This window comes from Octodon degus, unplaced genomic scaffold, assembly GCF_000260255.1.
Source record: "Octodon degus isolate 3935 unplaced genomic scaffold, OctDeg1.0 scaffold00140, whole genome shotgun sequence".
Lineage (NCBI taxonomy): Eukaryota > Metazoa > Chordata > Mammalia > Rodentia > Octodontidae > Octodon > Octodon degus.
In genome coordinates, this window is record NW_004524716.1 from 4,138,477 (window position 1) to 4,165,519 (window position 27,043).

A 27,043-nucleotide genomic window follows, 5' to 3' on the forward strand; every position below is an offset into this window, starting at 1 on the left:
CAAGGGGCCGGGGAGCTGGCTCAGTGGAATAAGCGCTTGCCTGGCAAGCGCAGGGGCCTGAGTTCAATCCCTGGTTCCGCAAAAAAAAAAAAATAATAATAATAATAATAATTACAACAGCAGCTAATACACACTGAACAGTTCCTCTGTGCTAGACACTGTGCCCAACACGGCAGAAATCATCTTATTTAATTTTTGCGAGAACCCAAAGAGGTAGGTCCTATACTATTCTCATTTTAATGGTTCAGAAAACAAAACTGCAAAACATAAAAGTCAACACTGGAACTTGGGCCCAGACGCCTGATCCCGGATCCATATTCACCCTTGTACTTTCTATGCGTAAAGCACCAAGCTAGACATGAGAGGTAAACTGATTAAACCCAGACCCCTCTCCCACCCTCAAAGGGTCTACAGTCTGGTGAAGAGCAGAAGCATCCTCATATGAGCCCCCAATTAATGCAAAAGATCCAGTTGCAGCCTGTGCTTGAAGAAGAGGTGGGTGTGTGGCAGCAGATTCTAGGGGAGATGCCTGGCGCCGAGCGCCCGGCCCCACCTCTGACTCACCTGTCTACCCCCAGTGCTGAGCCTCAGGCCTACACAGGCCGATTGCTTATTGGATGTTTCCTTACCCATCGGAGCCAAGTTGCCTTCCACCCCATCTCTCTTGCAAACTCTTCTGCCCCAGAGTAACTTAACAGCACTTCCTGCCCAGGGCTTCCAAGCGCCTTTTTAGGTCTCCTGTGACTTTCCTGAAAGTGTAGCAGATGCTTCTCTGCTGATGATGAGAGATTCAGACAAACCACTTAATGATTAAGAGACTAGAAGTGTTCTCTAGGAGGTGGGGAAGCCTTGTTCTTGCTTTCTCTGCCTGCATTCCCTGGGTGGACCTAAAGGCTTTGAGCCACTTGTTGCCTTTTTAGGAAGAAGGGGGTGTAGGGTGAGCACTGGAGAAAAGCAGAACATTTAGAGGCACGGACTGAAGGAATGGAGTGTTTGGACTTCAAAATGAAGTTGCTAGATTCCTTGAGCCACACAGTGGACAGTGCTTGAGCATCCTTGGGCGTCTTGGGTGATGGTTGTTGATGGCTGAATCTTCCAGTTTGAATAGTTAGTTCTCAAGGCTGACAGGATAGACCGTCTAGTGCAGTCTCTTCATTTTACACATAAAAGCTCAAGGTCTCACAGCTAATTTGTGGCAGAGGGACTAAAGCCCAGGTCCCTTGACTGGGCAGCCCACAGCTAAGATTTTTCCTACGCCTCAGAGTATGTGGGCACACCCAGGAGAAAGAAGTGCTCTAACCAGCTGTGGCGGGTGGGCTGCTGTGAAGCGGAGCTATGCTGCCACGGAGGGACGGGGCCCTTCAGAACCTCACTGCTCGGCACCCTGAGCGCTGTGGCCATGGAGCGTGAGACTGAGAAGCAGCAACGACAGATGGACAGGCTCCTCCAGGAGACAATGTCCTGGCTCTCCCTGCTGTGGCAGTAGGCCCACCCTTTCAAGCACCGGCTGAGGCTTTGAGTGCATTGCTGTTGAGCTCAGATCTACCTTATCAGCCCATACGTTGGAAGTCAAGAGGGGCAAGCTGGTTTCCGCTACTTTCCAACAGCTGTGACCTCTCCCGCACCAGGGAGCTCATTACGAGCCAGAGGCCCTAGGGCGGCCTCTCCAATAGCAGGTAGAGGGAAGACAGTGAGGCGCAGGCTGTTCTGCAGCACCTTGTCTCCCTAGTTTATTAACGTCCAAGGTCTCAAACATTCCTAATGAGGATAAAAGGCTAGAAAGATGCGTGGAAATGGAGGCTGAACCCTCCTGGGTGGAAGGCAAGACACCAAGAGGGACTGTCCCCATGGGACTGAGCTGAGTCTCAGCTTCCCAGAGAGGGAGGGTGGCTACCAGGAGATGCGACTGCCTCTATTTGCTTAGCTTCCACCTCTCTATTACTCAAAATTAACCAAGTTATTTTGCTTTGTCAATAACCTAATCCTCTGCTGCCTGCCTGTGCAGGGACAAAATATTCCCCTCCAGCCCCTGAGCCAAGAGCAGTCAGCTTCCCAAAGGCCCAAGGAGGCCCATTCACCCACATGGAAGCTCCCAGAAAGAGCTCCAGGTCTCCTGGCCCTCTTTCTTCTCAGCCCCATGTCACAGCATTGTCCTGAGCCCAGTCCCCTTGTCTGTGTGGGCAAATTGATGGAAGATGGAGGTCGCTGTTGGGCGCAGGGCCTGGGGACTGCACACTGCACTACAGATCCAGCACTCAAATACCTCCCCTCCACACATGCACAATCCTGAGACAGGACAGCCAGAGGGGGCCCTGCAGAAAGATGGGGTCCTGTTGGCCGAGATCCCCTGGAGGGAGCCATCCTGAGAGCAGTTCCTAGAGTCCTCAGAGATCCTCTTTCCCCTGAGGGATCCCTCCAGGCCTAGGCAAATCTCCAAAGTCTGTAAACAAACCACTCAGACTCCCCTGGAGGAGACAGAATTAGGGTAGCAGGGGGTGGGGGTGGGGGCTCTGGCAGCCACAGCATTCATTTGTGTCCTCTCAGAGGAGCTGTTGGAGCTTCCTGCATTCTTCCCAGGCTCTGACTTGATCATCACACCAGTCTGGAGAACCATCTCTGCTAGGGTCCTTCTGCCCAAAATTTAACCACCCCTTTCTGCAGCCAGTGCTTGGCAACTCTAAAGCACAAGTTGGTGAAAGGCAAGGGCCCTGCTACATGCTGCAGAAGGGTACCGCTGTGTGGACTCCTGGGAGTGGCTCAGGGGCAGGAAGCCCTGTGGGGGCCCGGAGGAGAGGCTCACAGTGGGATGGACTCCAAGCCAGGGTCCTTGGGAGGACACAACCTTGAGCCCTACAGCAGCAGAAGGATTGTCCCGCAACAGGAAGGGGAGAGGCACATGGGAAAATGTGACCTGAAATATGCCAGCCACACAGAGCAGAGGGTTGGCAGAGAGAAAGCGGCTGGTTGTCAGGTCAGAAAGTGAAAGAGAACTCCAGATGCAAGCTAAGAAGCCAAACCAGGAGGCCACCGAGGGCAGATGAGTAGCAGGACCACTGGGGGCTGGAGCACTCGCTCTTCCTGCAGCCTGGGCAAGTTCCTTCATTTCAGGAAGCATCTGTCTTTTGTGTGCAATGGGGACAGGCAGGACACCTACCCTGGAGGGCTGCATTGGACTCACTGAGGGCCTAACAAAGAACTCAGCCAAGGGCCTGGCATATGTTCAGGAGGTGCTGGTTCCTCTTGCATGTGCTGAGAGAGTCTGAAAGAACTTCTGTCACTTTGGACCAGATCAAGCTTTGGTAAAAACAAAGGGGAGGGAAAAAAGAGAGCTGGGCTGCTTGTACATCAGTGCCTCTGTCAGAAATGGACCATTCTGCTAGATGTACCAACCCATCTGATCACTGCCACAGGAGAAGGAAGTCACCTTCCCATAGTACCATGGCATGGGGTGGATGTTGTGTCTTCCTCCCTTGAAGAGGGGACTAGGAAGATAGGAGATGCCCCTGAGGAGGACAGGGCTCCTACCCCTTGCCTGAACTGGTTGCATCCTACTAGACTATCTGTAGGGGCTGGGGACTGTACACTACCCACAAAGCCCGTGCCTCTGGCAAGTGCTCAGAAAGTGTGAATGGATCACCCAATGAACAGATGGATGCTGTGTGCTCTAAGGTACAGAAGAGTCAGAGCTGCCTTGAGATACTCCCTAGGTGAGCTGGCAGGGGCTCTGCTCAAGGTGAGTATGAGAAGCGCTGGTCCAGCTAGCCAGGTAAGGTTTTCCCACATGAATAAATGCAGGGAATGATGGTATCAATCCCTGCTTCAGAGAACTGCTGTGATCTTCCAAGGCAGAGATGTGCTGTGTGCAAGCACCACAAGCCTTGTCTCGCATCTCTGGCTCTGTGGAAGCCTAGAGTTGTATATGCTGGAGGAGGTTGTGACTATGGGGTGTCCGGCTCTTGCCCCAGCCAGACCCCTTGCTGGGAAGCTGGGGGTAGCCACCTTCTGCATACCTCCTGAGATTAGATTGGGGTTGACCAGGTAGATGGACAAAACACACACACACACACACACACACACACACACACACCCCACAAACAGAGCTATGGCAGGGCAGGTGTCAGCGCTACCTGGAGGTGAACATTGGGACCACATCCTCTGGAGGGGACAGGGTGGATGTTGGCTAATTCTCCAAGCAGCGCAGAGATTGTAGAAGTCTCCAGCAGAGAATGGACAAAAACCTTGGTGCCACTCTCAGCTTCTCTCCTTCTCAGAGGTCACCTTTTCAGGGAGGCATCCTTGGCTAAAATTTCAACAAACATAGCCACATAGTCCCTTTATACCCCCCTTCTTTGTCTTTTTTACTGTCCTTGGCCCTAGTAATGCATACGCTCCATGGTGGGAGGAATTTTTTTCTCTTTTGTTCTCCCTTATATCCTCAGCACCCAAATCAACACCCAGCACATAGCAGGTGGTCAATAATTGTATCATGAATGAATGAATGAATGAATGAATGAATGAATGAATGAGTGACTAGAGGATCCCATCTGAAATCAGAGCCACCCCCAATCCTGACTTGTCTCCTCCTCAAACCTTACTCTAGGAGTCCTAAGAGTGGAAACCTCTCAATATCTTGCAGTCCTAAACCAACTGCACCCCCTTCAGTAAATAGGGAAGAGGAAACACTCTGGTAAGAACCTATCTAACACAGTAGAAGGATGTGCATACCATCTTTCCAGAAAGATGGTACAACCTTCTGGAAGTTCTCTGTTCAGTCAGATTTCCAGGGATCTCTGGTCAGGATGACTGTGGAAGCAGGAGAGGCAGCAGAATGTGTCCTCCTTGCTTAGTTGGCTTTTTAGGATGATCATGTTAAGAAAAAGGACGAAGCAGATCCAAGCTTGGCAGCAAGTGTGTGATAGCAAATGTGCATCTCATTGGTTGGTAGCAGGTCCTAAGCAGGGAACCAACTCCCTGTATGTGTACACCAAAACTGGAAGCTAGAATACGGGGTGTCCTGCGAGAGGTAAGAGGTCCTGCCAAGGCAGAAGAAGAGCTGACGAGGAACAACTGTTCTAAAGCACAGAAGTAGAAAGGACTCATAGAGCTGCTAGGGGAGGGGCCCAGTGGCTAGAACGTGTGCTGATGTAGGACCACATGCTTGGACTATCTTGACCACATGCTTGGACAGGCAGGAAGTCTAGAGGGGTCAGTGACAGGTAAGGATGAGCAAGAGAAGGACAGGACTGGGCCAGCATGGGGCTGTGTCCAAGGCACACACATAGGCTGGGTCAGTTCAGAGCAGAATGGCAAGGACTAGGACCTGAATGTGATCAAAGGGAGAACAGTGGAAGGGGCTGTGTCCAGTGCGGGGGTAACACCGCTCTGACTGGACGCAGGTCTCTCAGGATGCGGGGCCCTGCGGCTCCCAGCACCTTCTCCTGGGTCTCACAGTGTCCCTGGGGCCACTGCACAGGGAGCCAGGGGACAGCCTATATGCCCCTCACCTGCTTTCTTGTCTGTTCTTTACAGGAGAGTGTGGACTTGGGGGAGATCATGTTCTCCTTATGCTACCTGCCCACAGCAGGCAGGCTCACCCTCACGGTGATCAAATGCCGCAACCTCAAGGCGATGGACATCACAGGCTATTCAGGTACCTCTCTTACCCACATGGCCTGCCTCAGGCCTTCTCTAAGTTTAGGAGTTAGAATTTGGAAGCTTCCAGGAGAAAGGGGCAAGAACTGCCACTGTTCTTAGAATAGGAGCGCCAGCTCCCTAGACCAATTGGCTTCATCAGGATTCAGCTTCTGCCACTTCCTGTGTAAAGACTATGGTTTCTACATTAGTCAGCTTTTCACCGCTGTGACAAAATACCTGAGACAATAAATTTAAAGAAAGACAGGTTTATTTTGGTTTATGGTTTCAGAGGATTCAGTCCACGGTCACTCTTGCTTTCGCTCTGTGGCAGCACAGGAGGACATTGTGTGAGAAATGTGTGACAGAGGAGGCTTCATGGTGGCTAGGAAGTGAAGAGTGAGAAAGAAGAGGGCCCAGGGCCCTAATATCTCCATCAAGGGCACATCCCCAAGCCCTAACTTTCTCCCCATAGGCCACACCTCCCAAAGGTTCTGTGGCTTCCAGTAGCACCACAGGCTAGAGACTGAACCTTTAGTACATGGACCTCTGGGGATAGTTAAGATCCACATTCTACCAATACCTCATCCGACAAGGGGAATGATCCTACCATACACTTATTGCATTCAGAATAAGTGAGATCATCCAATAAATTTTCAGCATTGTCCTGCCATATAAGCATTCAATAAGTATTAGCTAAAAGAATAAATTAAATAAATGCTTCAAAAGTTTAAAAGTACTAGCTATTGTTCTTATCCTCTTAGACAAGAAAAAAGAATCTGAAGGATGTATATAAGAGACAAAAATACTAAGAACAATTTTCCCAATTGATACAGGGCCCTGCGACTTGCCACAGAATTATGTCAAGTTGAGTGCGTCAGTTTTCGCAGGTCCACACAGGCCAAAGGCAGCAGCCGTGCAGACTGTCGCAGGAGCAACTCCTCAGAAAAGCAACGTGCATTTACGTTTGAGTTTTCCTGCAGGGCCCCCAGCCCCAGTCTCAGCACCAGGAGAGTGGAGCTATGGCAGATGACAGTGATGCAAGAAGTGTTTAGGGGTAGCTGCGAGCTGTGAAGGTGTGTGAATTTGGAGGCAACAGAAGAGTAGCTTGAGGCCCAGACAGCTGCTTCCCCTGCTGTCCATTCAGACTGCCCCAGGTATAAGTAGGGTCACAAGCACAAAGAAGGCTGGTAGAGCCCTCTGGGCTGCCCTTAGGACAGTGAACAGGAGAAAAGACTCCGCTTCTCCAGACCCAAGGGACCCTTTTGCTGATGCCTGAAACCAACTTAAAGCCACTCAGGAAGTGCCTCTGAACTTGACCACAATGACACTAAAGAGTTCTCCCTCTATTTCCTTCATATGTATTATTATTTACATCTTGGGAAACTCCCTTAGAATAATCACAGTTGCCGTAAAGAGGCAACAGTGAAGCTGAAAACATCTGGGCTGCAGCGGAAAACCTCTGAGCTCAAGTGTAACATCCTCATTTGGGGGAAGAAGAGCAGGGCAGGTTCAAGCCTTGGAAACTAAAGCTGCAGGGAATGGGGATGGCAGACACAGTAGGAGTGCAGACCACAGTCTGGCCTCCCTCTGAGCCTTGACTCCGGCGGCCAGTTGTCTTGGTGACACTGCCCTTGCCTTGCAGGCTGCGAGCCCCATAGCAGGCCCCCTCAAGCTCCTTGCTCTGCTGAAGCTGCTGACACATATCAGGACATAGCAAAGAGCTTACAGAATCTCTGCTGACATGCAGAAATTCCTCAGAGCAGCAGAGCAGCTTCCCCCAAAACACAGCCAATGTGGATTTCATTTTTAAGAGCAAAGTAAGTGTGTTCTGGCGATAGAAATTCATTGAGGACTCTCCAGGCTGTGAGGGAAATAGGATTTTGCTTCCCTAGTCCCCACACTATCTTCTCTGGTGTAATTAAATTGATGTGCTGGAGAGAGAGCACCCACAGTAAAGCCACAGGTAATCGCAAAGGCCATTCCAAGTCAGAAGGCTGGGGGTAGGACTCTTTTTATGTTAAATTCCAGTCTGTTCACAGTTGCCCCTCTTTGGGTGGTCTTGAATCTGAGCTAGCTTCTGAAAATTCAGGGGTCCTCTTTGTAGCCGAGATGTTGTCTGTTTTGCTCCCTGATGTAGGTAAGTATATGGCCCAGTGCCTGGAGCACATAAGCATTCATTAAATATAGATTAATGAATGAATGAATGAATGAATGAATGAATGAATGAATGAATAAGTAAATGAATGAGTTTATAGCATGAGGACCCTGGCCTGAGGGCCATGCAATCGATGGGTACACACCAGAGCCCTCTCACACGGTAGCTTGAGTTTGAAATTGCTTTCAGCCCAGACTTGTTTGAAGTTGGACTAACGTGGGGGTGAGTGGAGCTTATTAATCCCTGTTTAGCTTTATGTGGCACTGAGTTCTAAAACTGAGGCTCCTCTCATTTTCCTCAATCTGTACCACCAGCCCAGAACCTATTCTCCAGGCCTGCCTGCTAGAAGCATGCTAATAAAAATGACACACAGTAGTAGTAAGGGCCCACATGCTACGAGAACTTGGTGACTTAACCCACAGCTGCTCCATACCGCTTAGCCAAGAAGGTGAGCTTAGGTGTCAGACATGAGTTCACATCTTAGACAAGTGTCTAATCCTTCTATGCTTTAGATTTCCTCCTTAAGAAATGGGGATGTCAATGGCAAGTATTCCATAGAGTTGATGTTTAAATATCTTTATGTATGTACATTTCTTAGCACAGTGCATAGTACATACCAAATGCTCAATTCTGAAGGCTCCTAGGGCAGTGAGGCTGAAATACACTGCCAGGCTTTGTGCCACCTCAGCCAGAGAGAGAAACAGTCCTCAGAGATCCTCTGGGGCCAGCATCCTACCAGACACCATGAGCTTCAGCCCAGAGGACCCCAGGGAGCAGTCCTCTCCGCTTAGCTTAGCGAGTGCCCGGGAGAGCGTGGGTTCCTACTAGGGAAGTGTACCCACTGAAATTTATAGATAATCGCATATGCCTGGTGGGGTGAACAGAGCTGAGGAAAGAGGCATTTGCCCAATGGCCCATGAGCAGAGTAGCTCTGCCTATATTTTTCCAAGCTTCTGACATGGGAATTTCTCTGAGTGAGAGTGTGTGGAAATGGGAATAGCAGAACAATTGGGGTGGATGCTTTCCCAGGCAACATGCACCCTCAGGGTTCAGTGCCAAAAAAAGGTCCTGGGGCCAGTTCTTCCCACATGTCTGCCTGACCTGGGGTAGATTCAAAGGGCCTGGAGCCTGCGGAAACTGGAAAGCTTTCTCAGACAGGTTCTGGAAACTCTTTTCACCTGTTTGACTGAAAACTCTCCCAAGAAGGGGTGCTTACAAATGGGTAGTCAGAGACAGCGGGTTGGTTAAATTCTTCCTGGTCTCCCCAGTTCCTCCACAGACTGTACAATCCCCTCGGTTAAAGTACAGCTGCCACTGTCACACTGGTTAGTCAGCAGCTCATTTAGTTGCTGCGGAAGGTGCAGAGCCTCCAATGAGGTGCTGCAGTTTCCTGGTCCCCGGCACAGTTGCGCACTCGGCTGCCTCGTGTAGAATTTCGGGAATGTGAGGCCCAAGTGGGTGCTCAGGTGTCCAGATAGCCCGCGTGAGCCCTGGCTTCTGGGCAAGAAGGTGCCTCCGCCTATCAGCATCTCAAGGGCTATTATTACGGTGAGCTGCCCTCTTGTTTCTCGAGCTGGGTGACATAAATACTAATTATGATGGCGACCAAGACACCTGTGCTTGGAGACACAATGCGTGTCACTTCATTTGGATGAGTAGAAAATTTCAGGGTAGAAAGATGACCATGAAATACCTATTCAGGAATCTATAAAAGAGACAAGATTGGGAGGCACAGCAGAAGTTTAATAAAAAGACATTGCTGTGCAGGATGGACAGCATCCAAGATCCCACTGAGAAATGAAATGTCAACCAGCTGCCCTGAGTCTCAGGGGCCTGCCCCGCTCTGTCTCCCAGCCATAGCTCCTTCCTCCTCTGCTGTTCAGAAGTGAATAGGGACAGCTTCAATGAGGCAAAGAGCAGGCCCTCTTCGTGATGCCGAATGGAAATGAGATTACTGGGACAATGAGAGTCAAAATCATGTTGTCAGGCGGGGAGGGGCACGAACAGCAATGTGATTGTTGCTCTTCATTTTCTTCTGACATGCAGCTATTCTCTGAGCATCACGGAGTTCTATTTTTACCCCCTTTATCTGTTGATTAAATATCCCAGAGACAAGGACTCCATGTAGGTGAGAGACAGTGTCATTGTTCAACACCCTCAGGAGCCAACCACCGAGCCATGGTGGAGCTGGAATTTAGAACTGGGAAGTGTTTCTCCACAGAGAAGAGTCCTGTCTGAAGTGGCTTCAGCTGCCCTATTAGAGAAAGTCCATTAGGCACTCTCCCAAGAATACTGAGGTAGCTCAAGACTGTGTTCATTAAGCACGAGCATCCTCAGAGACAGGTGTGCTACATAAATACAAGGTGGTGTAATTATTTTAATAAGCCACTGATACCATCTGATGAGCAGCAGTAGGTCTGGGGCTTCCATCCCTCTGCTGCAAATGATGCCGGAAGACATCTGTTTAACACGCTCCCTTCCCTTTGCACTGCCCCTGTTGGCGCAGATCCCTATGTCAAAGTGTCCCTGCTTTGTGATGGGCGGAGGCTGAAGAAAAAGAAAACAACCATAAAGAAGAACACGCTCAATCCTGTCTACAATGAGGCCATCATCTTTGACATCCCCCCAGAGAATATGGATCAAGTCAGCCTGCTCATCTCAGTAATGGATTATGATCGGTAGGTATAGTCCCCAAGGGACGTGACCCTCTGTGCCACTCCTCTAGTCCAATTCAGTGTCAGGCTCCTTGACCTATGGTTTTGGGCTCAGATGGCTTCTGAACTCAAATCTGGCTCCACCTAAGAAGGGCACAGGAGTTTGAGGAGGCTTATGGACTCCCCATTAGCCAAGGGCTTCATTGTCTTTCCTAGCTATTCCATCTGAAGTAACTTCACGCGCATCACTGTCCCCAGAGTCCTGGCAACCAGTGCTAGCGTCTGTTCTGTTAAATGCCTTATCTTCTCCGTTTCTGTGGCTACTTCTGATCTTACTCCAGGATGGCTGTGCACTCTCTGCAGACTAAGGACGCACCTTCTGGGGTTCCTTCTTCTGGACCTGCCCAGAATAACTATCAGTGGTTCCTATTCTCTCAGCTCGTCCTAGCACTCTCAAGACCTTTCCTAATCTGGAGCCAGCGTATCCATCCAACCTGATTGCCCCTTTCTCCGCTACCTGTCTTTCGCTTACCCTGCACTCCCAGCAAGACTGACTCAAAATGGTTTTCCAGCTGCTCTCGCCCCTTTGCTCCCTTTTTCCAGTTGTCATTTCATTCGAAGGAGATGAAATCCATGCGGTACATACTCAGTCCTGGATTTTTAGCTCAAGTTCTCAGCATAGTAGGTGCTTGACAGACATACTTGAGTGATGATTCATGCTGTTTCTGAGTGAATAAATCATACCCCAGCCACTGGGGGTATGGAGAAACGGTACTCAGATCAGGGTTATTTATTTGTAGATGCTGATATCTCCAGTGAGGTTGTAAAGTGTTGGTCAAGTCACATAAGGGGAGAGAAAAGCTCCCCAAGCCCCTAGAGTGAGGAGAAGCTGCCACCATTTCTTGAGTTTCCAAACAAGTGTATCTTTTGGCTCATCTCTCTGTGTCCAATGTCCACCGGAAGAGCATGGGCAAAGCCTCACAACCACTGACACCTCGAGGCCATGCCAAGCACCAGTTTTGAGAGCTCGCAGTTCTGACTGAGACCCACTGGGCAGGGCCCCACCCCCAGAACCTTCCTTTCTGGGAGGATGTCCGGCAGCTGATCCAGAGTCCTGTGTTTCTCCCTCAGGGTGGGCCACAATGAGATCATAGGCGTCTGTCGCGTGGGCATCAATGCTGAAGGCCTGGGCAGGGACCACTGGAACGAGATGCTGGCATACCCTCGGAAGCCCATCGCACACTGGCACTCCTTGGTGGAGGTAAAGAAATCCTTCAAAGAGGTGGGTGAGGTTGCCTGGCCCTTGGCATGCTTGCTGCATGGTGGCGTGGGCTGGAGAATGGCAGGCGGCTGCTGCAGGTCCCTCGGCCTTCTGTGGGAAAGAAGTTCTGGGGGCCACACGCTTCTCACCAGGTGTGTAACAGGCGGAGGGGGGAATAAGGTGAAGGCTGCCTGACACAAAGCCCCTGTTATGTGTTTTTCCAGCAACATTGATTTCTTACTGGAAGATAACAGCTTTAAAGAAGTCTTCATAGCAGGCCACGATGCAAGGCCTGAAAAGCTTTCACAGTGTCCCTGGGCCAAGTTAGTCCTTTAGGACATAGTCCCCAGGGGGTGAGATCAGAACTTGGCAAGAAATCCTCTGCCTGTCAGAACAGTAGGTTCTCTAAGGCTCAAGCCAGGCAGTCACTTGGCAGTTTTCATTGCTTGGATAGAGACAGCTAAAGAACAGATTCCGCCCCTTAGGAACGTGGTTCTCAAAATTGTTGCAGAAGGGAGTATCGCCTCTAGGTGTCACACTTTCGGGCTAAAGCTTTGGGGCTAGGTTCTGACAGAGAGCGCTGGACCCCAAGTCCTGAGACTTGGGTTCCAAACTTGGCCCTCCCTGACCCGCTACGTAATCTGAGGCCTGTCACCTCTCGCCCACCTGCAAAGAAGATGTTCCTCTGAGCAACATTCAGTCTGCACCTACTTCTACCTAACCCCACCAATTCAAAATCCTGTGATTTATCACATTGGTAGTCCCTGGGCTTGCTTATTCTCAAGTGGATTGGAACCTAGGGGTGGCCAGGAAAGCTTCAAACTTTATTTTCAGTACCACATACCCTGGTCCATCCTAGACAGTTGGATGATTGCAACTTCATCTTCATGGGCTACAGACTTACTACACCTAGAGAGCTGAATAAAGTTAGAAATGTTTCTAACACACAAAACTAAATCTTTATCTCTTCCAACACTGAGCCACCAGTTTAAAAGCAATCACCTTAAAAACAGGGCAATCTCTCCTTCCACTCTGATGCAGAAAAGATCCAAGTATAAACCCCGAAGTCTGGGCCTGCGAGATAGCTCAGCAGATTAAGCGCCTGCTTAGGAAAGTGGGTTTAAATCCCCAGCACTACATACTGCACAGGCCCTGCCCTAGGTCACCTTGAGCTGGTTACAGAGACCAGGCATAGTGGCACACACCTATAATCTCAGGGCTGGGGAGGTAAATAACAGGAGGATTGCTAGGAGTCCAAGCTGCGTAGTGAGACCCAGTACTAAAAATATAAAATAAATAAATATTTAAACCCTGAAGACCACCAGCTCCCTTTCCTTCTCAGGGTGGACAAAACATTCCCTCCTGCTTCTAGCAGAGTGAGTGTCCTGAGAGACTGAGAGCTGACACGATGGGAAGTATGGAGACAGTGGCCTTTAAGGAGCCAGGATAATTTCCTTCCCTCCCAAGCAGGCCTGTGCTTCGCAGCTCCTCTGCCTGTAGCCTTCGAGTCAGCACAGAAGAGTCAGACGTAGGCCAAAGTTCCTGTCAGCTGAGGGCTCACATCTCTGTCTTGTGGTTGCCTTGATTTTACCATAGCTGTTGAGCTTTAGGGCCATTCCCTCAGTTTCCTAGCTCTCTTTGGCAGTCTGCTTTCTTCCAGAAGGGCCTCTACAGGATGTAAAATACCAAGTGCCAGCTACAGGTGGAGCTACTGGGCAGAGCTCTGGGCCACCTGGGGACAGCCTAGCAGCACCTCACTGAATACAGTGTGGGTTCATACCAGGGAGAGGCCATAACAGCCCCCACTTTTAATCCTGTGCAGATATTTAAGAGTAGACTATGCAAACTGAACTGTTTACAGCAGTTTGGAGCACAACATGGGATGGCTATAAACTAAGAGGCCTGGGGAGCCTCAGGCAGCCCATCACCCCAACTGGTTTTTGACTTCCTGGTTGATAAAGGAGGGAAGAGACACTTCCTATCTCTGCTTTTCTATGCAGTGCTGACCCTAAATGGCAGCTGGGCCCAGGAGCCCACATGCATCCCTGTGACTGCTTTTCCAACCTACCATGACCCATTCCAGTGACCAGGCCTGGCCGGAGGCTGGGGGGTGCACAGCCCCAGAGGTGCCAGGCCCAGACCCTGGAATCCTGATGAATACCACCTAATTAAACCAAATAATTGATTTGGAGTCCTGTTTCTTTGAGAATTCTGACTCACTAATCCAGGCTACAAAAGAGAGAAAGATAAAGTAGAATCAAGCCCTAGAAAATGAATATTTGATGAGACCATAAAGGGAAAGTAACAATATATGGGAAACGAAAAGAGATTAAATTGATTCGTACTCTTTGGGTTGGCTTCTTTCTTGACCTGGCACCGAGTCCCTGACTGCTCCTCCCCAACCTGCTACCCAACCATTTTCCGCTCAGCAGATCATTTCTCTGGATGAAGGAGCTGAAAATGAAATCTGTCTTGGCAACTTAGGGCTTCAGCAGTATGCATTTGCGTAGAATTTTCCCTGGTCCTTTTAGCACCCACAGTTTAAGTCTCTTTATCAAAGTGCATTTAGACCCCACCCGGCTCACAGTAAGTAAACACTGCTGTGTTCGTGTGATGCCGAACACTGCTGATGTTCAGGCTGACAGGCACAGTGTTGCGGCCATCCTAAGAGCTCACTCCTGCCTTCCTTTGGGTTCAGTTCTGGCCCTGGAGCAAGGGCTTTGCTCCTGAAACTTGGATCTCCCACTTGTATAATCCATAAAGAGCCCTCTCTAGCTCCTGGGAAGATAAATGGCATCCTATCTGGAAAGCGCCCTGTATTTATCTGGCATCTTTCTTAGTTTCAAGTGCCGAGACCATTTCCTTTTTATTCATGGGAACAGAGGACCCCATACTTACTTACCTGCTTGGAGTTGAAAATGAGGTTGAGGGCAACAAATTAACTCAAAAAGGTGTTTTTCCCTGCTGGTATCTCTCATGATTAAAAATTCCTTAAGCCACAGCAAGTACCCTTCACCAGGTGCAGCGGCAGCCCCTTCCCCCCTTGCACTCCTCCCTGGTGCTGTGTGTCATTTTTGTCACCCACAGAGGGCCTTGTTGACTAGAGACCTTCTCTGGGGTGCTTTATTGCCAAGGGTTCTACTCATCTGCCAGAGATTTTAGATCTCTGTCAGAACAGGACCTATTTCAGAACAACAAAAGACCTTACTGGAATGCAGCCACTCTGGATTCACAGGCTTTCTGCCTTCGGTGACGGGTTCGCAGCTCTTTCAGAGCCACCTGGATAGGCCTCCTTAATCATTCACCTTTCCGTTGTTCATGAACCCCATCTCCTCTCTTTGTTTATCGCCATAGGAAAAAATCAGGCACTAGCAGGGGGGCCAGTGTTCCTTCTTCATTTGTTCTGGATAAACAATTATGCTCTGTGTGACTGCTCTTTTGGCTGTATATAAAGAAAAAAAGGTACTCGGTGTAGCAATTTCATGTTTTTCTCCTCTGACCCAGCCTATCAATCAGGCTGCTTAAGTGGCATGCTTACCAAGGGAGAAGCCAGAAATTACAGTGTACCTTTCACTGACATTAGAGGTTATAACAGAAAGTGTCTAACTCCTAAGATGATGGTTTGCCAAACGAAAGCATCAGTAATTGTTTTATGTCACCTTCTGGCTAGGAAATACTTGAGTCAAAAGTCACAGTGGGCTCAACAACCGGGCATTTATCTATCTAAAATATTTCACCAGGGAACCCCTCGGTTGTGATTTCATTCACGTGGACGCTGTTCGCAGAGAGGCTGCCACCTGGAGTTAGGAGTAAGTACCTGGTGTGGATCCCAAGAGACTAGGTTTCTGGTTCCGTTCCGTGTCTCTTTCCCCTAGAGTGGCTACGTGCCAAGACAGTGGCAGGATGGAGGGCAAAGAGCACTTACTGAGTTGGGCGTGAGGACACCTAGCCTGGTGTCCTGCCTCTGCCTCTAACTGGCTGTGTCTTGCTTTCTTATTTGCATAAGAAGAACAAGAAGTTAAGTTGGATGACTTCCCAAGCCTGCCTCCAGTTCTGGCGTGCTGAGATGGCTCAGGTCTAGATCGCATAATGGTGTCCATCAATACCTAATTGTACAGCTAACCAACACCTTGATTAGGTGTAGAGATCCTCAGTCTGGCCTGCACCAGGAGTTCTAAGGCATCACAGAACTGAGCCTCAGGAGTGACAACAAGTGTTCTCCATGGGACTGGGAGCTTCAAGGCAGTGCCATGGGTTTGGGTCCGTGCTCAGCTTCAGGGACTCACTGCTTCCTCCTCAGGATATGCAGGGTGACAGATGGTCTACTCCTCAGGTGGCTCAGATCTGTCTAGAGATAGCTGTGTTGCTGGTGGGAACCGCATCCTCTCTCACCCACCCTCAGATGTCTCCAAATGCATGGCTGCAGGTTCCAGCTGAGCCCCATCACCCACAACAGAGATGCCTACAGCTTATGAGAAGCAGAAAGTAGAAGAGCTGCCCTTGTGGTTCAGAAGGCCATCTTGACTACTGATCTAAGCTTTCTCTGGAAATGTGTCCTGCAGGCATTAGAGAATAGTGGGTCTCATTTCTGGCCCACGATGGGCAAGCCACAGGCACTAACTGACATTGAACTTTTGCTGCTCCTAGACAGGTCCAGATTATTCAGAGTCGAACTTGCTGAGAAACACTGCTGTGTCTGCCTGGCTTTTCCAGTTAAAGGAGCTTTGAATGGCTCAAGGCCCAGGCCCATCCATCTTCAGCCCGCCCCTTCACTCCATGACGCATCAGTGCATCACCAACTTCCACAGAGTGCTTAGTCAGGTTGAGAGGAGGTGATCTGTCAGACCAGAGAGCTAGGCAGGGGCATCCCAAACTGGAAAGAGGTCACCCCTCCTGACTCCCCCTACCTCTTCACTGCCAGGTCCAAATGCCTGTAAGTCTGAAAAAGAGAGCCTCAAACCAAAGCAATTTCAGGTTTCTTTCTGTACCAACAGCTCCCAGACAAACTGCTAATAATTCATGATTGTGGCTTCTTGGCAGTAAGGCCATACTCCACAGACTGCCTCTTTCGCTGCTAATGTAATCTGATTTTCAGTGTGAAAAATGGCTGAAGCGCTCAGAAATGGTTCAGTCATTGCACCTCATTAAAGCACACACGTGTGCATGCACGCGCACACACACATACACGCCACATTGTGAAGAAAGCTAAAATTATCTCTGCTATAGATCTTTTTCAAAAATCAAGTATGTCACACTAGAAGCGCCAAGCTGTTTTCATTATGTTTTTTTTTTGCATGGCTGACAGCAACAATCAAGAAGCCGGGAAAAGTGAATTCAGTGCATGGGCTAGTTCAGTTTTGGAAGTTGAAATGTCAATTCCCTTATGCCGTTGATAACCAGTGATTCCTCCTCCCTGCAGTGGCAGGGCCGAGCTGCCAGCTTCGACAGTGAGAGCTCGTGCCCATCTCCGAAACCACCTCCGACACCATGAGCTGCACGGCCGAGCCGCACAGACGGGACTCAGTGATGTTCTTTTTGCACTTGTTCAGCCATCTAAATGCAGTGTCGTGCGGTCACCAAGGCAGCCGCTGTCCGTCTGCCACTCCAGTCTTAACTGCTCCTGTGTGTAGGTCAAGACCGAGACACTTGTGTGGTCAGATCCGTCTTAGTCTTCTCTGTCTTTCAAGGTGATGTTTTTGTGGTTTTCACTTTGTATGGGTCTGCTGTCCAGAAAAGAAGAAAAAAACAAAACTAGGAACAAAACAAACAATGAGTAAGAAACAAAAAGTAGAGAGTCCAGAAGTTGGTTATATAAAATACCGTGTAAAATAGCAGTCTTTGGGGGAAAGGTAGATTGAGTTTCTGAAATTTTGTGTCTCCACCAAGCTCCACGGCCCTGTAGGCGGCGGTGGGGTGGAGCTACGGCGCATTTCTGGGGCCCTGCAGGAATGGTCCAACTCAATCAAGAGCTTGTACAAGGTTATTACTCTTCGAAGCACTTCACTGGTGTGGCCTAAGCCAAGATGTGGACTCCTGGTCCCATGTCAAAGTCACAGGACCTACGCAGTGTTTGTGAACCTCCGGCAGATACGCAGAGGCCGCCCTTGCTTCCCTTTCTCATCAGCTTGCCTCATAGACTAGCAATGACTTGATTCCTCTTGGGGCTCAGTCACCTTCTTTCGAGATGAATCTGCTGGAACTCACCGCACCATATGTTTTCTGATGTGCCACAGTGAACGAGCACATTTGTTTGAAAACAAGCTATTTGTTCTCAAAAATAACCTTCACTGTAGAGAAAGAGAGGCACATGTGTTCCACAGTGATTTCTGCATTTCATATGCCTTCATCACTCCACCAAGTGTCAATCAGCTGTTTTACATGCCTCAACAGATGAAAGAAAAACTCGGATACAATTTGCTTTTGTGAATGGAGAGCTTTGAAATCTGAGCCACAGCGTGAGTTGGTCTGTCTGGGAAGATCTCCTTTGTGGAAACCCAGGCAGCCCAAGCCTACTTTAACCCCACGGACTCTGGGGCAGTGCTCATCTTAAACTTTAGTTCTATAAATCAATTAGGTACACAGTGTCATTTGTTTCAGTGGTTGCGAGAGGTTTTGCTCTTGTTTGCTTTTCCTGCAGATCTCTCACTTAGGCCAAATTCAGTTTAGGAAAAAAGAAGTTTGAACTATTGTGTATTATAATAGTGCATTCCTATTGAGTGAATAACGGCCCTCCCAAAAACGCCTATCACTAGATTAATTTGCTCACTTTCAATCTGTATGGCCCTGGTAAGTACGAGAAGGGGACTCTTCACTCCAGTCAGTGACCGCTCAGCACCAGTTTCCACCTGTGTACAGGATTTGCAAGAAGCGAGTGAGTCAGCACTGAGCCCCTTCTTTCAACAATGGAAAGTCAAGGGCACAAAAGCTAGTCAGCCATCCTACGTCTTATTCTTTCTATACACTACGTGCTATAGAAGCAGCAACTTTAAAGTAGCATTCATTTTAAGCCAGGTTATCCTGTTTCTCTGCTGATACAGTGGTAGGTAGTGTCCACCAGCCCTGAAAGCCACCAGATTGGACATCAGCTAACAGGATATTGTGGCAAAAGATGTTTCCCACCTAGAAAAGTAAATGTAGATAAATCTACACTGCATTCTATACTGAACCTTAGGCCAGGGATTAATGCACAGGTAACTTGTCTCCCCTAATGTCTTGTGATAAATGGCCTTCCCTGGTCAGGCAGTCCTGTGGTTGGATGTCCTCTTGAGTTAGAAAAACCCCAAGGTCATGACAGCACTCCCAGCAGGCAGCACATTCCATTGTTTCTTGCCTTCAGATTAACCCTGTCGAGATGGCCATTTCAGTCATTGAGCACTTGCTGCTGACCTTGCAACTAGGAAGCAGGCAATTGAGTTTCTTGGGCCACAAGGAGCCCAGAAATTAGTGTGGGAGGATTCTTCCAAAAGTGAGCTCAAAATGCACATCCAGGTGTCCTCTACACATCCTTAGGCAGATGAAGATGACCCATCCTTACCTTTTGGAGAAGGAAGTGTGATTAGTGTGAATCATGGAAAATACTGCTCGCCTGAGGGGTTTTTCTTATACCAAGTGGCTCTTTCCTGTTAGGGAACACTCCAACTGTCTCAGAAGATCATTTCCTGAACAGATTATGGCCAGCCTCCACGCCACCCCACCCAACAGCTACCGCTGTAGCTCCAGCAGCCTCGGCAAATTCCTACCGACACGGGAAGGCACTCCAGGAAGGCTTTTAGCCCCTGGACCCCCTAACCTCCTGCACCCCAGAGCATCAGCCCAGGAGCATTTCCCACACACAACCCCAATCCAGTCCTCAGTCTGAAGCCAGAATGATAGCTGAATGGCTGCCAATTTCATTAGTTAGCCTGGTATCTCTCCATGTATAAGAATAAATTGAAGTCCAGGTTTCAGAATAAACTGAAATTCAAAGTTGAATCACTTGTCAGCTTCCCCAGGCAAGAGAAACCTCTTGGGTGGTGGTTGTGAGTGTTGCTAAAGCCGTGATAACCAGGGCCATTTGCACATAGATGTTTTTCAAAATGCAAAGTTCCCTTCTTCATTTAGCAGTGTTTCCGGGCTGAAAGATGCCCGCCCTCCCTCTCTGCGCTTACCCAGGATGTTAATTAATTGTATCATCATTTAAAAACTTATGTTGTTAATTACTGCTTTGTGTCTTCCCAACCCTGTCACAGCCTGGAGTTTTATTCAATTAAATCTCTGTCTCTTGCCCATTTCTCTTGTCATTTTCTGTTCCTAAGGTTCTGCAGTCAGCGCACACACACATCGTAAAACTCTTGCTTAGAATCTGTTTCATGTAGATATAGCCACTTCCCCTCAGAGGTAAAGAAAAGCGCTTATTGGTTATCACTCAGCCCAACACACAGCTGTGCATCGCAGCAGGCTGGATTCCCCTGGGTTGTGCCAGGCTTGTGGCTCGGGACACGGGGTTGGGCTGTTGCCTGGGCTGTTCTACTGCACAAGCAGCCTCTGCAGACGCTGGAGCCTCTGGGGAATTGGTAACACTCAGTATGTGGAAAGTACACTGATTTCACCCACCAGGAAAGGAATCCTGCTAACTCTTGTAAAACACAACTTGGCAGAGCCGTGGAAACTCCTGTTGCAGACTCGAAAATGTAAAGAGAACATTGGAAATTAATAGAATGTCCTCTCTGCCTCTCTGCTCACCCCCAGCTTTTAATTAATTTAGAAGGCAGCCTGTAGAGAGGAGAGTGGATGGTACATCCGTTTCTGCGCATCTGCATCTAAATTACTGGTGCTCTTCGAGGAACTGAACTGCCGAAAGGGCACCAGTGCCTAAGGAGACCCTTCCCCTCACCAGAGGCATTCCATCAGGTCAGCCCATGGGCTTGGGCATGCACTGGCCCTGTCTAGAGCTGAAGAACCGCAAGATAAAAATGTTCGTCAGTATGGGCTCGGTGGTGCAGTAATAACAACCTTCAGCCCTCAGTCACTGAAAGCTAACTCTTGTAAAACACAACTTGGCAAAGTTTTTTTCTTGGTCCACACACCCATCACCTGGAGACTGAAGGGGGACCTGATCTTTTGTATTTTCAGGGGTCTCGGGAAGAGTAAGAAGCCAGCATCTCAAATATTGTGATTGCCATCCCCAAAGGAAAAGAACACTGACAAGGTCTCCAACCAAACAGACCTAGGGCTGTTTCACAATCCATTGCCCAAATGACCCATATAAGCTTCAGGCATGAGGGGTTCAGAGGAATGAGACTGGAAATATTTAGCGAGTAGCTCTTGGGCAAACCACAGTGAACTTAACAGGTCTGAGCAGGGTGACACAGAACGGAGAACAGTGTATTCTGTTTGATGTTGAGTGAATCTTGCCCACAAAATCTCTTAGTCTAATACAATGGCAATAAGTGATGACAGTTCATGGTTGAAGGTGGCAGTACAGAGGGAAGTGAGGTGGAAGGCTAACGAAGTCTAAGAATGATTACACAGCTTTGTAGAATGAGTGATAGCTTCAGAAATAAGTAGCATTCAATCATAGTCTTTAGGAAAGTAGGATTTGGACATGTGGGAGTTGTGAGGAAGAGGCATAGTCTAAGCCAGTGGTGGTGAGCCTCTGGCACTCATGTTATTTATTTTGCTTTTAAGACAAAAGATGTTCATGTGTGTCTTGTTTCTTTTAAACTAAAACCTCAGTACTCGGGTTTCATTGCACTGATGGCATTTTGCAGTAAATAAGTGGATTTGGGGTTGCAGTGTCAGCCCTGGTCTGTCAAAGGCCTGCCAGCACACACCTAGGCTGAGGGCTCCACACAAGTGAAGACCCAGAGCAGAGACTCCCTTAGGGTTTCCAAGCATGCAAGTCTAGCGGAGACAGGGAACCCCCAAGTTCTACTGCTATTGGTCACCCGTGCAAAACAGGATTTCCACCCAAGAAGCTGTCTTGTCCCCCACCCTGAGCCCCACCCCTCCAGATTCTAGTCTCAGCACCTGCCTCATTCTTGCGAACCACCTTTATTGTAAATGGCTCCGCTGTCCCCCTCCCTCCGTGGATTGGTGGCTGCTTTGAAATGCCAGCACCTGCCTGATTTTGAGCACCAGCCCAGTTGCAGTAGTTGCCCACTTAACTACCTTCTTCTCTGGGCTGCCGTGCAGTCAATGTGATTTGCACTGTGTGCACCAGGAGCCCTGTCCATGTATCTGATTCCTGAGCAGAAGGAACAGCCTCCCCTGGCTTGCTCTTGGCAGCAAACCTGTGAAGGGATACTGGGGGCTCAGAGAGAGACAACAGAAGTCCACTCAGGGAGGATGAAGGCTGAGCCAGGCACAAACAGTACATGGAGAAATAAGGGACTTGTACAAGGTGCAGCGGTTCCGGAGAGAAAGTGCCCCAGGGTCAGCAGCTGGGCTGAACTGGAGTATAAGGAGAGGAATGGGGGATTCATAAGATTGTATTTGTGCGAGTGTGCATGTGTGCGTGTGTACGCACGTGTGCATATTTTGCTGGGATTGAACCCAGGGCCCAGGGTTGGGGATATAACTCAGTGGCTTAAGTGCCTGCCTAGCAAGCACAAGGTCCTGAATTTGATTTCTAGTACCAAAAGACAAAAACATGAACCCAAGTCCTTCACATTAAGCTACAACCCCAGGCCCTTTTATCTCTTGAGATGGGGTATTGCTAAATTGCTAAATTCCCATGCTGGGCTTGAATTTGCTGTTCTCAATCCCGCACAGTATGAGATTAACAGGAATCTGTCCTCATGCCTGGCTTCATACTATTGTACTCTAGAACCTTCAATAACAGTGCTGCTTGAATTTCCAGGCAGGGAAGAGGCCGAGGCCACCACGCCCAGCTAAGAGTCACATGTTTTCACCCTTGGGAACCAAGTGTTCTGGGCCTTTCACAGAAGCCAGAAACAGGGGAACCAGGACCAACGATGAGCTCAGTTTGGGTGAATGGAGCTCAAGAGGCTGGTGGGTTGGGCGTCCGCAGACAGGTGCAGCTGAAGCTGCCCCTGGGCGGAGAGGTCAGGTGAGATGTTAATTTGCAGAAAACTCACACGGGAAATGAGATAGGAAGACGGGAGGCTTACACAGCTAAGTGGGTTAAGTAGGCAAGGCGAGCCTCAAAAAGAGGTTCTTCGGGACCCATCAACATTTAGAGGTCAGGGAAACAGGAAGTGATGCGAATAATAATGGAGAGGTGTCCGGGCAAAGCTGATCAATGAAAACACTGAACAAAAACAGATCAATCAAGGGCTTCATAAAATGACTCCCCGTAGCATCCAGGTGGCTTAAATATGACCCCACGCACTCCATCCCATTTTCATCTACCTTTGCCATGCTTCGTTTTTCTCCTCACAGCTCTGCCCTTGCCATTTAAAAACATGGTCCTGGGCCAGGGAGATAGCTCAGTAGAGTAAGTGCTTGCCTGGCAAGCCCAAGGTTCTGAGTTCAATCCCCAGTACTGCAAAAAAATAAAATAAAATAAAATAAAATAAAGAAAAGAAATTTAAAAAATAAAAAAGTGATCCTGCACATACCAAAGTCGACTATTTTCATCACTTTTTTAAATTTTCTATTTTAACCATTTTTACAGTACAGTGGCCTTAAGAACCTTCACATGGGTGTATAACCATTACCATCCTCCATTAGCAGGACTTTTCTTCTCGTAAAGCTGAACCTTGGACTAAAGCGCCTGCAAGCAGGCACAGGGGTCCGGGATTGCTGGCCCCGCCCCTGGGGCACACTGAGATCGCAATTGAGACTGGGCGTGGTGGTGGTATGCGCCTATAATCCCAGCTCTTGGGAGGCTGTAAACAGGTGGATCACTACATACAGTTGTAAGACATTGAACACCCTGTAGACCCTTCCCTGAAATACAAAAAATAAATAGATAAAATTAAAGCTGAACCTTGGTTCCTACTAAACAGTAACTCCTCATCCCTGCTATCCCCAGCCCCTGTCAACCACCATTTACTCCGTCTCTGTGAATCTGATGACTTAGGTACCTCGTATGAGTGGAATGAATTTTTATTCTTTTGTCCAACCGGCTTATTTCACTCAGTGCAATATCTCCAAGATCCGGTCATGTTATAGCTTGTGTCAGAATCGCCTTCCTCTTTGAGGCAGAATAATATTACATGGTATGAATCCACCACACTTTTTAAATCCATTCATCTGTCACTGAACTTGTATTACTTCCACCTCTTGGCTACCGTCAATATTGCTATTTTGAACGATGATGCACAAAAATCCATTTGAATTCCTGCCCTCAATTCATCTCAGTACCTAGAAGTAAAATTTCTGAATCATAAAATTCTATGCTCCATGTTTTGAGGCCCCACCGTACTGCTTTCTACGGCAGCTGCATGTTATTTTACATTCCCCTCAGTAGCACACCAAAAATCCTGACTTCTCCACCAACATCTTTTCGATGGTAGTATGCAGGTGGGTGCGAAGTGTATCTTACTGTGATGTTAATGTCTTGATTTTTCTGTTTTATTACTTTTTTTTTTGCCAGCTCAGCCCACGCTGAGGGCGGGGCTAGGGCAGCATATGGTGCCGGGGATTGAACCGCAGTCCCCTGCGCCTGCCTAAGCAGGCAATTAGTCCACTGAGCTATCTTGCCAAGCCTTCCATGTATTACTTTTTAAAGCTGTTCATTCATGGCCTTTGATGCACAAACGTTATTAATTTTGATGAAGTCTCATTGTCTCCTTTTTCTTTTGTTGCTTGTGCCTTCAATATCATATCCAAGAAATTATTGCCCAATCCAAATTCATGGCGCCTCCTCCACGTTTTCTTCTAAGACTTTTATAGCTTTAGCTTATTACAGATAGGTCTTTGAGGCATTTTGAGTGAGTTTTTGTGTATAAAGTACGGGAAGGGTTTGATTTCATTCTTTTCATGTGGGTATCATTTTTCCCGCCATCATTTGTTGAAGACTACCTTTTGCTCATTGAATCATCCTGGTACCCTTGTTGAAAGTTATCTGACCATGCATGCTATTTTTTATTTCAGCCTCTCTGTTCTTTTGTTGGTCCATGTATCTGTCTTTATACCACCCCGTTTTTTTGTTTTTTGGCAGAACCGGGGATTGATCTCAGGCCCTTGCGCTTTTGCCAGGGAAGCATTTATCCTACTGAGCCATCTCCCCAGCCCCTACCACCCCCTTTTGATGGCCAGCTTTGTATTAAGTTTTGAAATCAGGAAGTGTAAGTCCTCCAATTTTTTTTTCAAAATTATTTTGAAGGCTAGGATATCGTTCATTGGTAGAATGTTTGCCTAGCACAAATAAGGCCTTTGATTCAATCCCCAGCACAACTCCCACCCAATGTTTTGGCTGTTCAGGGGATGTTGGAATTGCAATACACTTTAGGATGAATTTTTCTATTTCTTTAAAAAAAAAAAAAGTCATTGTACTAATGATGGTGTATGACTGTAGCCCCAGCAATCAAAATGATAAGGCAGGAAGATCATAAGTTCAAGACCAGCCAGAGCTACATAGTAAGACTCTTATCTCAAAAATCAAAAACAAAACAAAAAGACAGTGGGATTTTTATAGAGACTGTACTGAATCTGTGGGTCACTTTGGGCAGTACTATCAGGGATCCAACTCTCAAGGATACCTATAATCACCCCCCAAAGTGCTGTTGCTCACATTCTGTTGCTCACAGTCACCTCACCTCATGGGCCCCTGCTGGGGCCCTCCAAGTCCTGGCCACGAGCACAGGGCCATCAAAAGCTATAGAGCACAACCCAGCTGAGCAGATCTTTCATACTAAGTTTAAGTCTTGCAAATTTCCTTTAAAAATTACCACACATGGCTTCAGATGTGTTGTCCCCGTCCCGTGCTTGAACTCACATGTTCCAGCATGAAGCTAATCTATCATCTGGTGAAGCACAACTCATCAAGAGGCTCCTAGTCCATAGGCGGTAATCGCCACATAAGAGAAAACTCAGTAATAAGCTAAGGCAGTACTGGAGATGCGTCAGAGGCACAAGGCCTCCCAGAGGAAGATTTCCTAACCCAGACACCCACACAGATCCGCTTCATGCTAATCCTCTAAGTGTACCCTCTGAAACCCCAGCCCCCTGTCCCAGACAGGCTCTGTCATGGCCTCTTTGAGAACCATGAGCCGTCCATATTAACTGGGTCAGTTATTCCTTTGGCGGCCACTAAAGAGTCACAAGACCCACCTATCACCCCCAATCCCAGCTAGTCACCCCACAAATGGACTTTATGATGGACAATCCAAGAAAGGGGGGAGTCCTGATAGAACCTAGCCACCCTGCTGGAAAGTCGTGTTGCGCCCTGTAAAGACAGGCAGGCTCATCGATGCAGTCTGCAGCTCTAATCCGACCCTGAACCGTTAGACCTGAGGGAACAGACAATCAGATGGCAAGTTGCCACGGGAGACGGCAGACCAAATTCTGAGGTTCCTAAGGGCCCCAGAACCTACACACTCAAGCTCCCCCAGGCTGTCTGGCTCCTCCCCCACCCTCTGCCGCCCTTCTTGCCTGTCTGTACCTACAGTAGCAGAGCCTTGACCCCTCCTGTAAGGACCCCAGCTGAGAACAACCAACTCAGTAAATTACAGCTGGGGGTGGATATGTGACTGTTTTCTCTGAGGTGGATCTTTTTCAGCACACATTGGAGAAGTTTGGTGACACATTAGGGATTATCTAGAGAGACACAGAGCACAGATGTGGGCTGGTGCCTCAGGCTTTCCTAGGATGCACAGCATGTCTTCTCTTGGCAGTTTCATCCTACAGTCTGTGCCTGAGCCAGTTTGTGAGGACCTTTCAGAGCGGGGCAAGGAGGAATAAAAACCTGTGACTAGGAACTCTTAGGAGTTTTGGACATTTGCAGCTGAGATGACGGAGGACTTGCTGCTCATAGTTGAAAGGGCTAGGGCTCTTTGTACCCAGGTCTTTCATCTTCCTGGAAAAATTATTGACAATGACTCAGAACAATTAAAATGGATTGTGAACTCAAAGAAACAGAAAAGCTTCAGATACAAGCTTCCTTAAATTACTAATAACTTTCTCTTGCAATGAATCCAAATAGAGGAGTGGCCAATAGCTCAGTGGATTAAAGTGTCTGTAGGCAGGCACAGGGGCTGGGGGTTTGATACCCAGGCCTGCCATGCCAGTCCTGCCCCTGGGGTTGCTGAGACAGCAATTGAGACTGGGCATGGTGGCACATGCCTGTAATCCCAGCTCTTGGGAGGCTGTAAACAGGAGGATCACTACAAGTCCAATCTAATAGTGAGACCCTGTACACCGTGTAGATCCTTTCTTAAATAAAACTAAAAA

At 48.4% G+C, this 27,043-nt stretch overlaps 1 protein-coding gene across 1 annotated transcript in view; it reads left to right on the forward strand.

The window, feature by feature from the left end:
• Positions 1-18,921, forward strand: part of Syt6 (synaptotagmin 6) — a 70,589-nt gene extending 51,668 nt beyond the window's left edge. Inside the window, exons 6-8 of the mRNA XM_004641684.2 lie at positions 11,575-11,725; positions 15,445-15,513; positions 17,124-18,921. Of these exons, the coding sequence (XP_004641741.1) occupies positions 11,575-11,725; positions 15,445-15,462 (169 nt within the window). The 3' untranslated portion in view covers positions 15,463-15,513; positions 17,124-18,921. The remainder of the gene's footprint in view (positions 1-11,574; positions 11,726-15,444; positions 15,514-17,123) is intronic.
• The last annotated feature ends 8,122 nt before the right edge of the window (positions 18,922-27,043 follow it).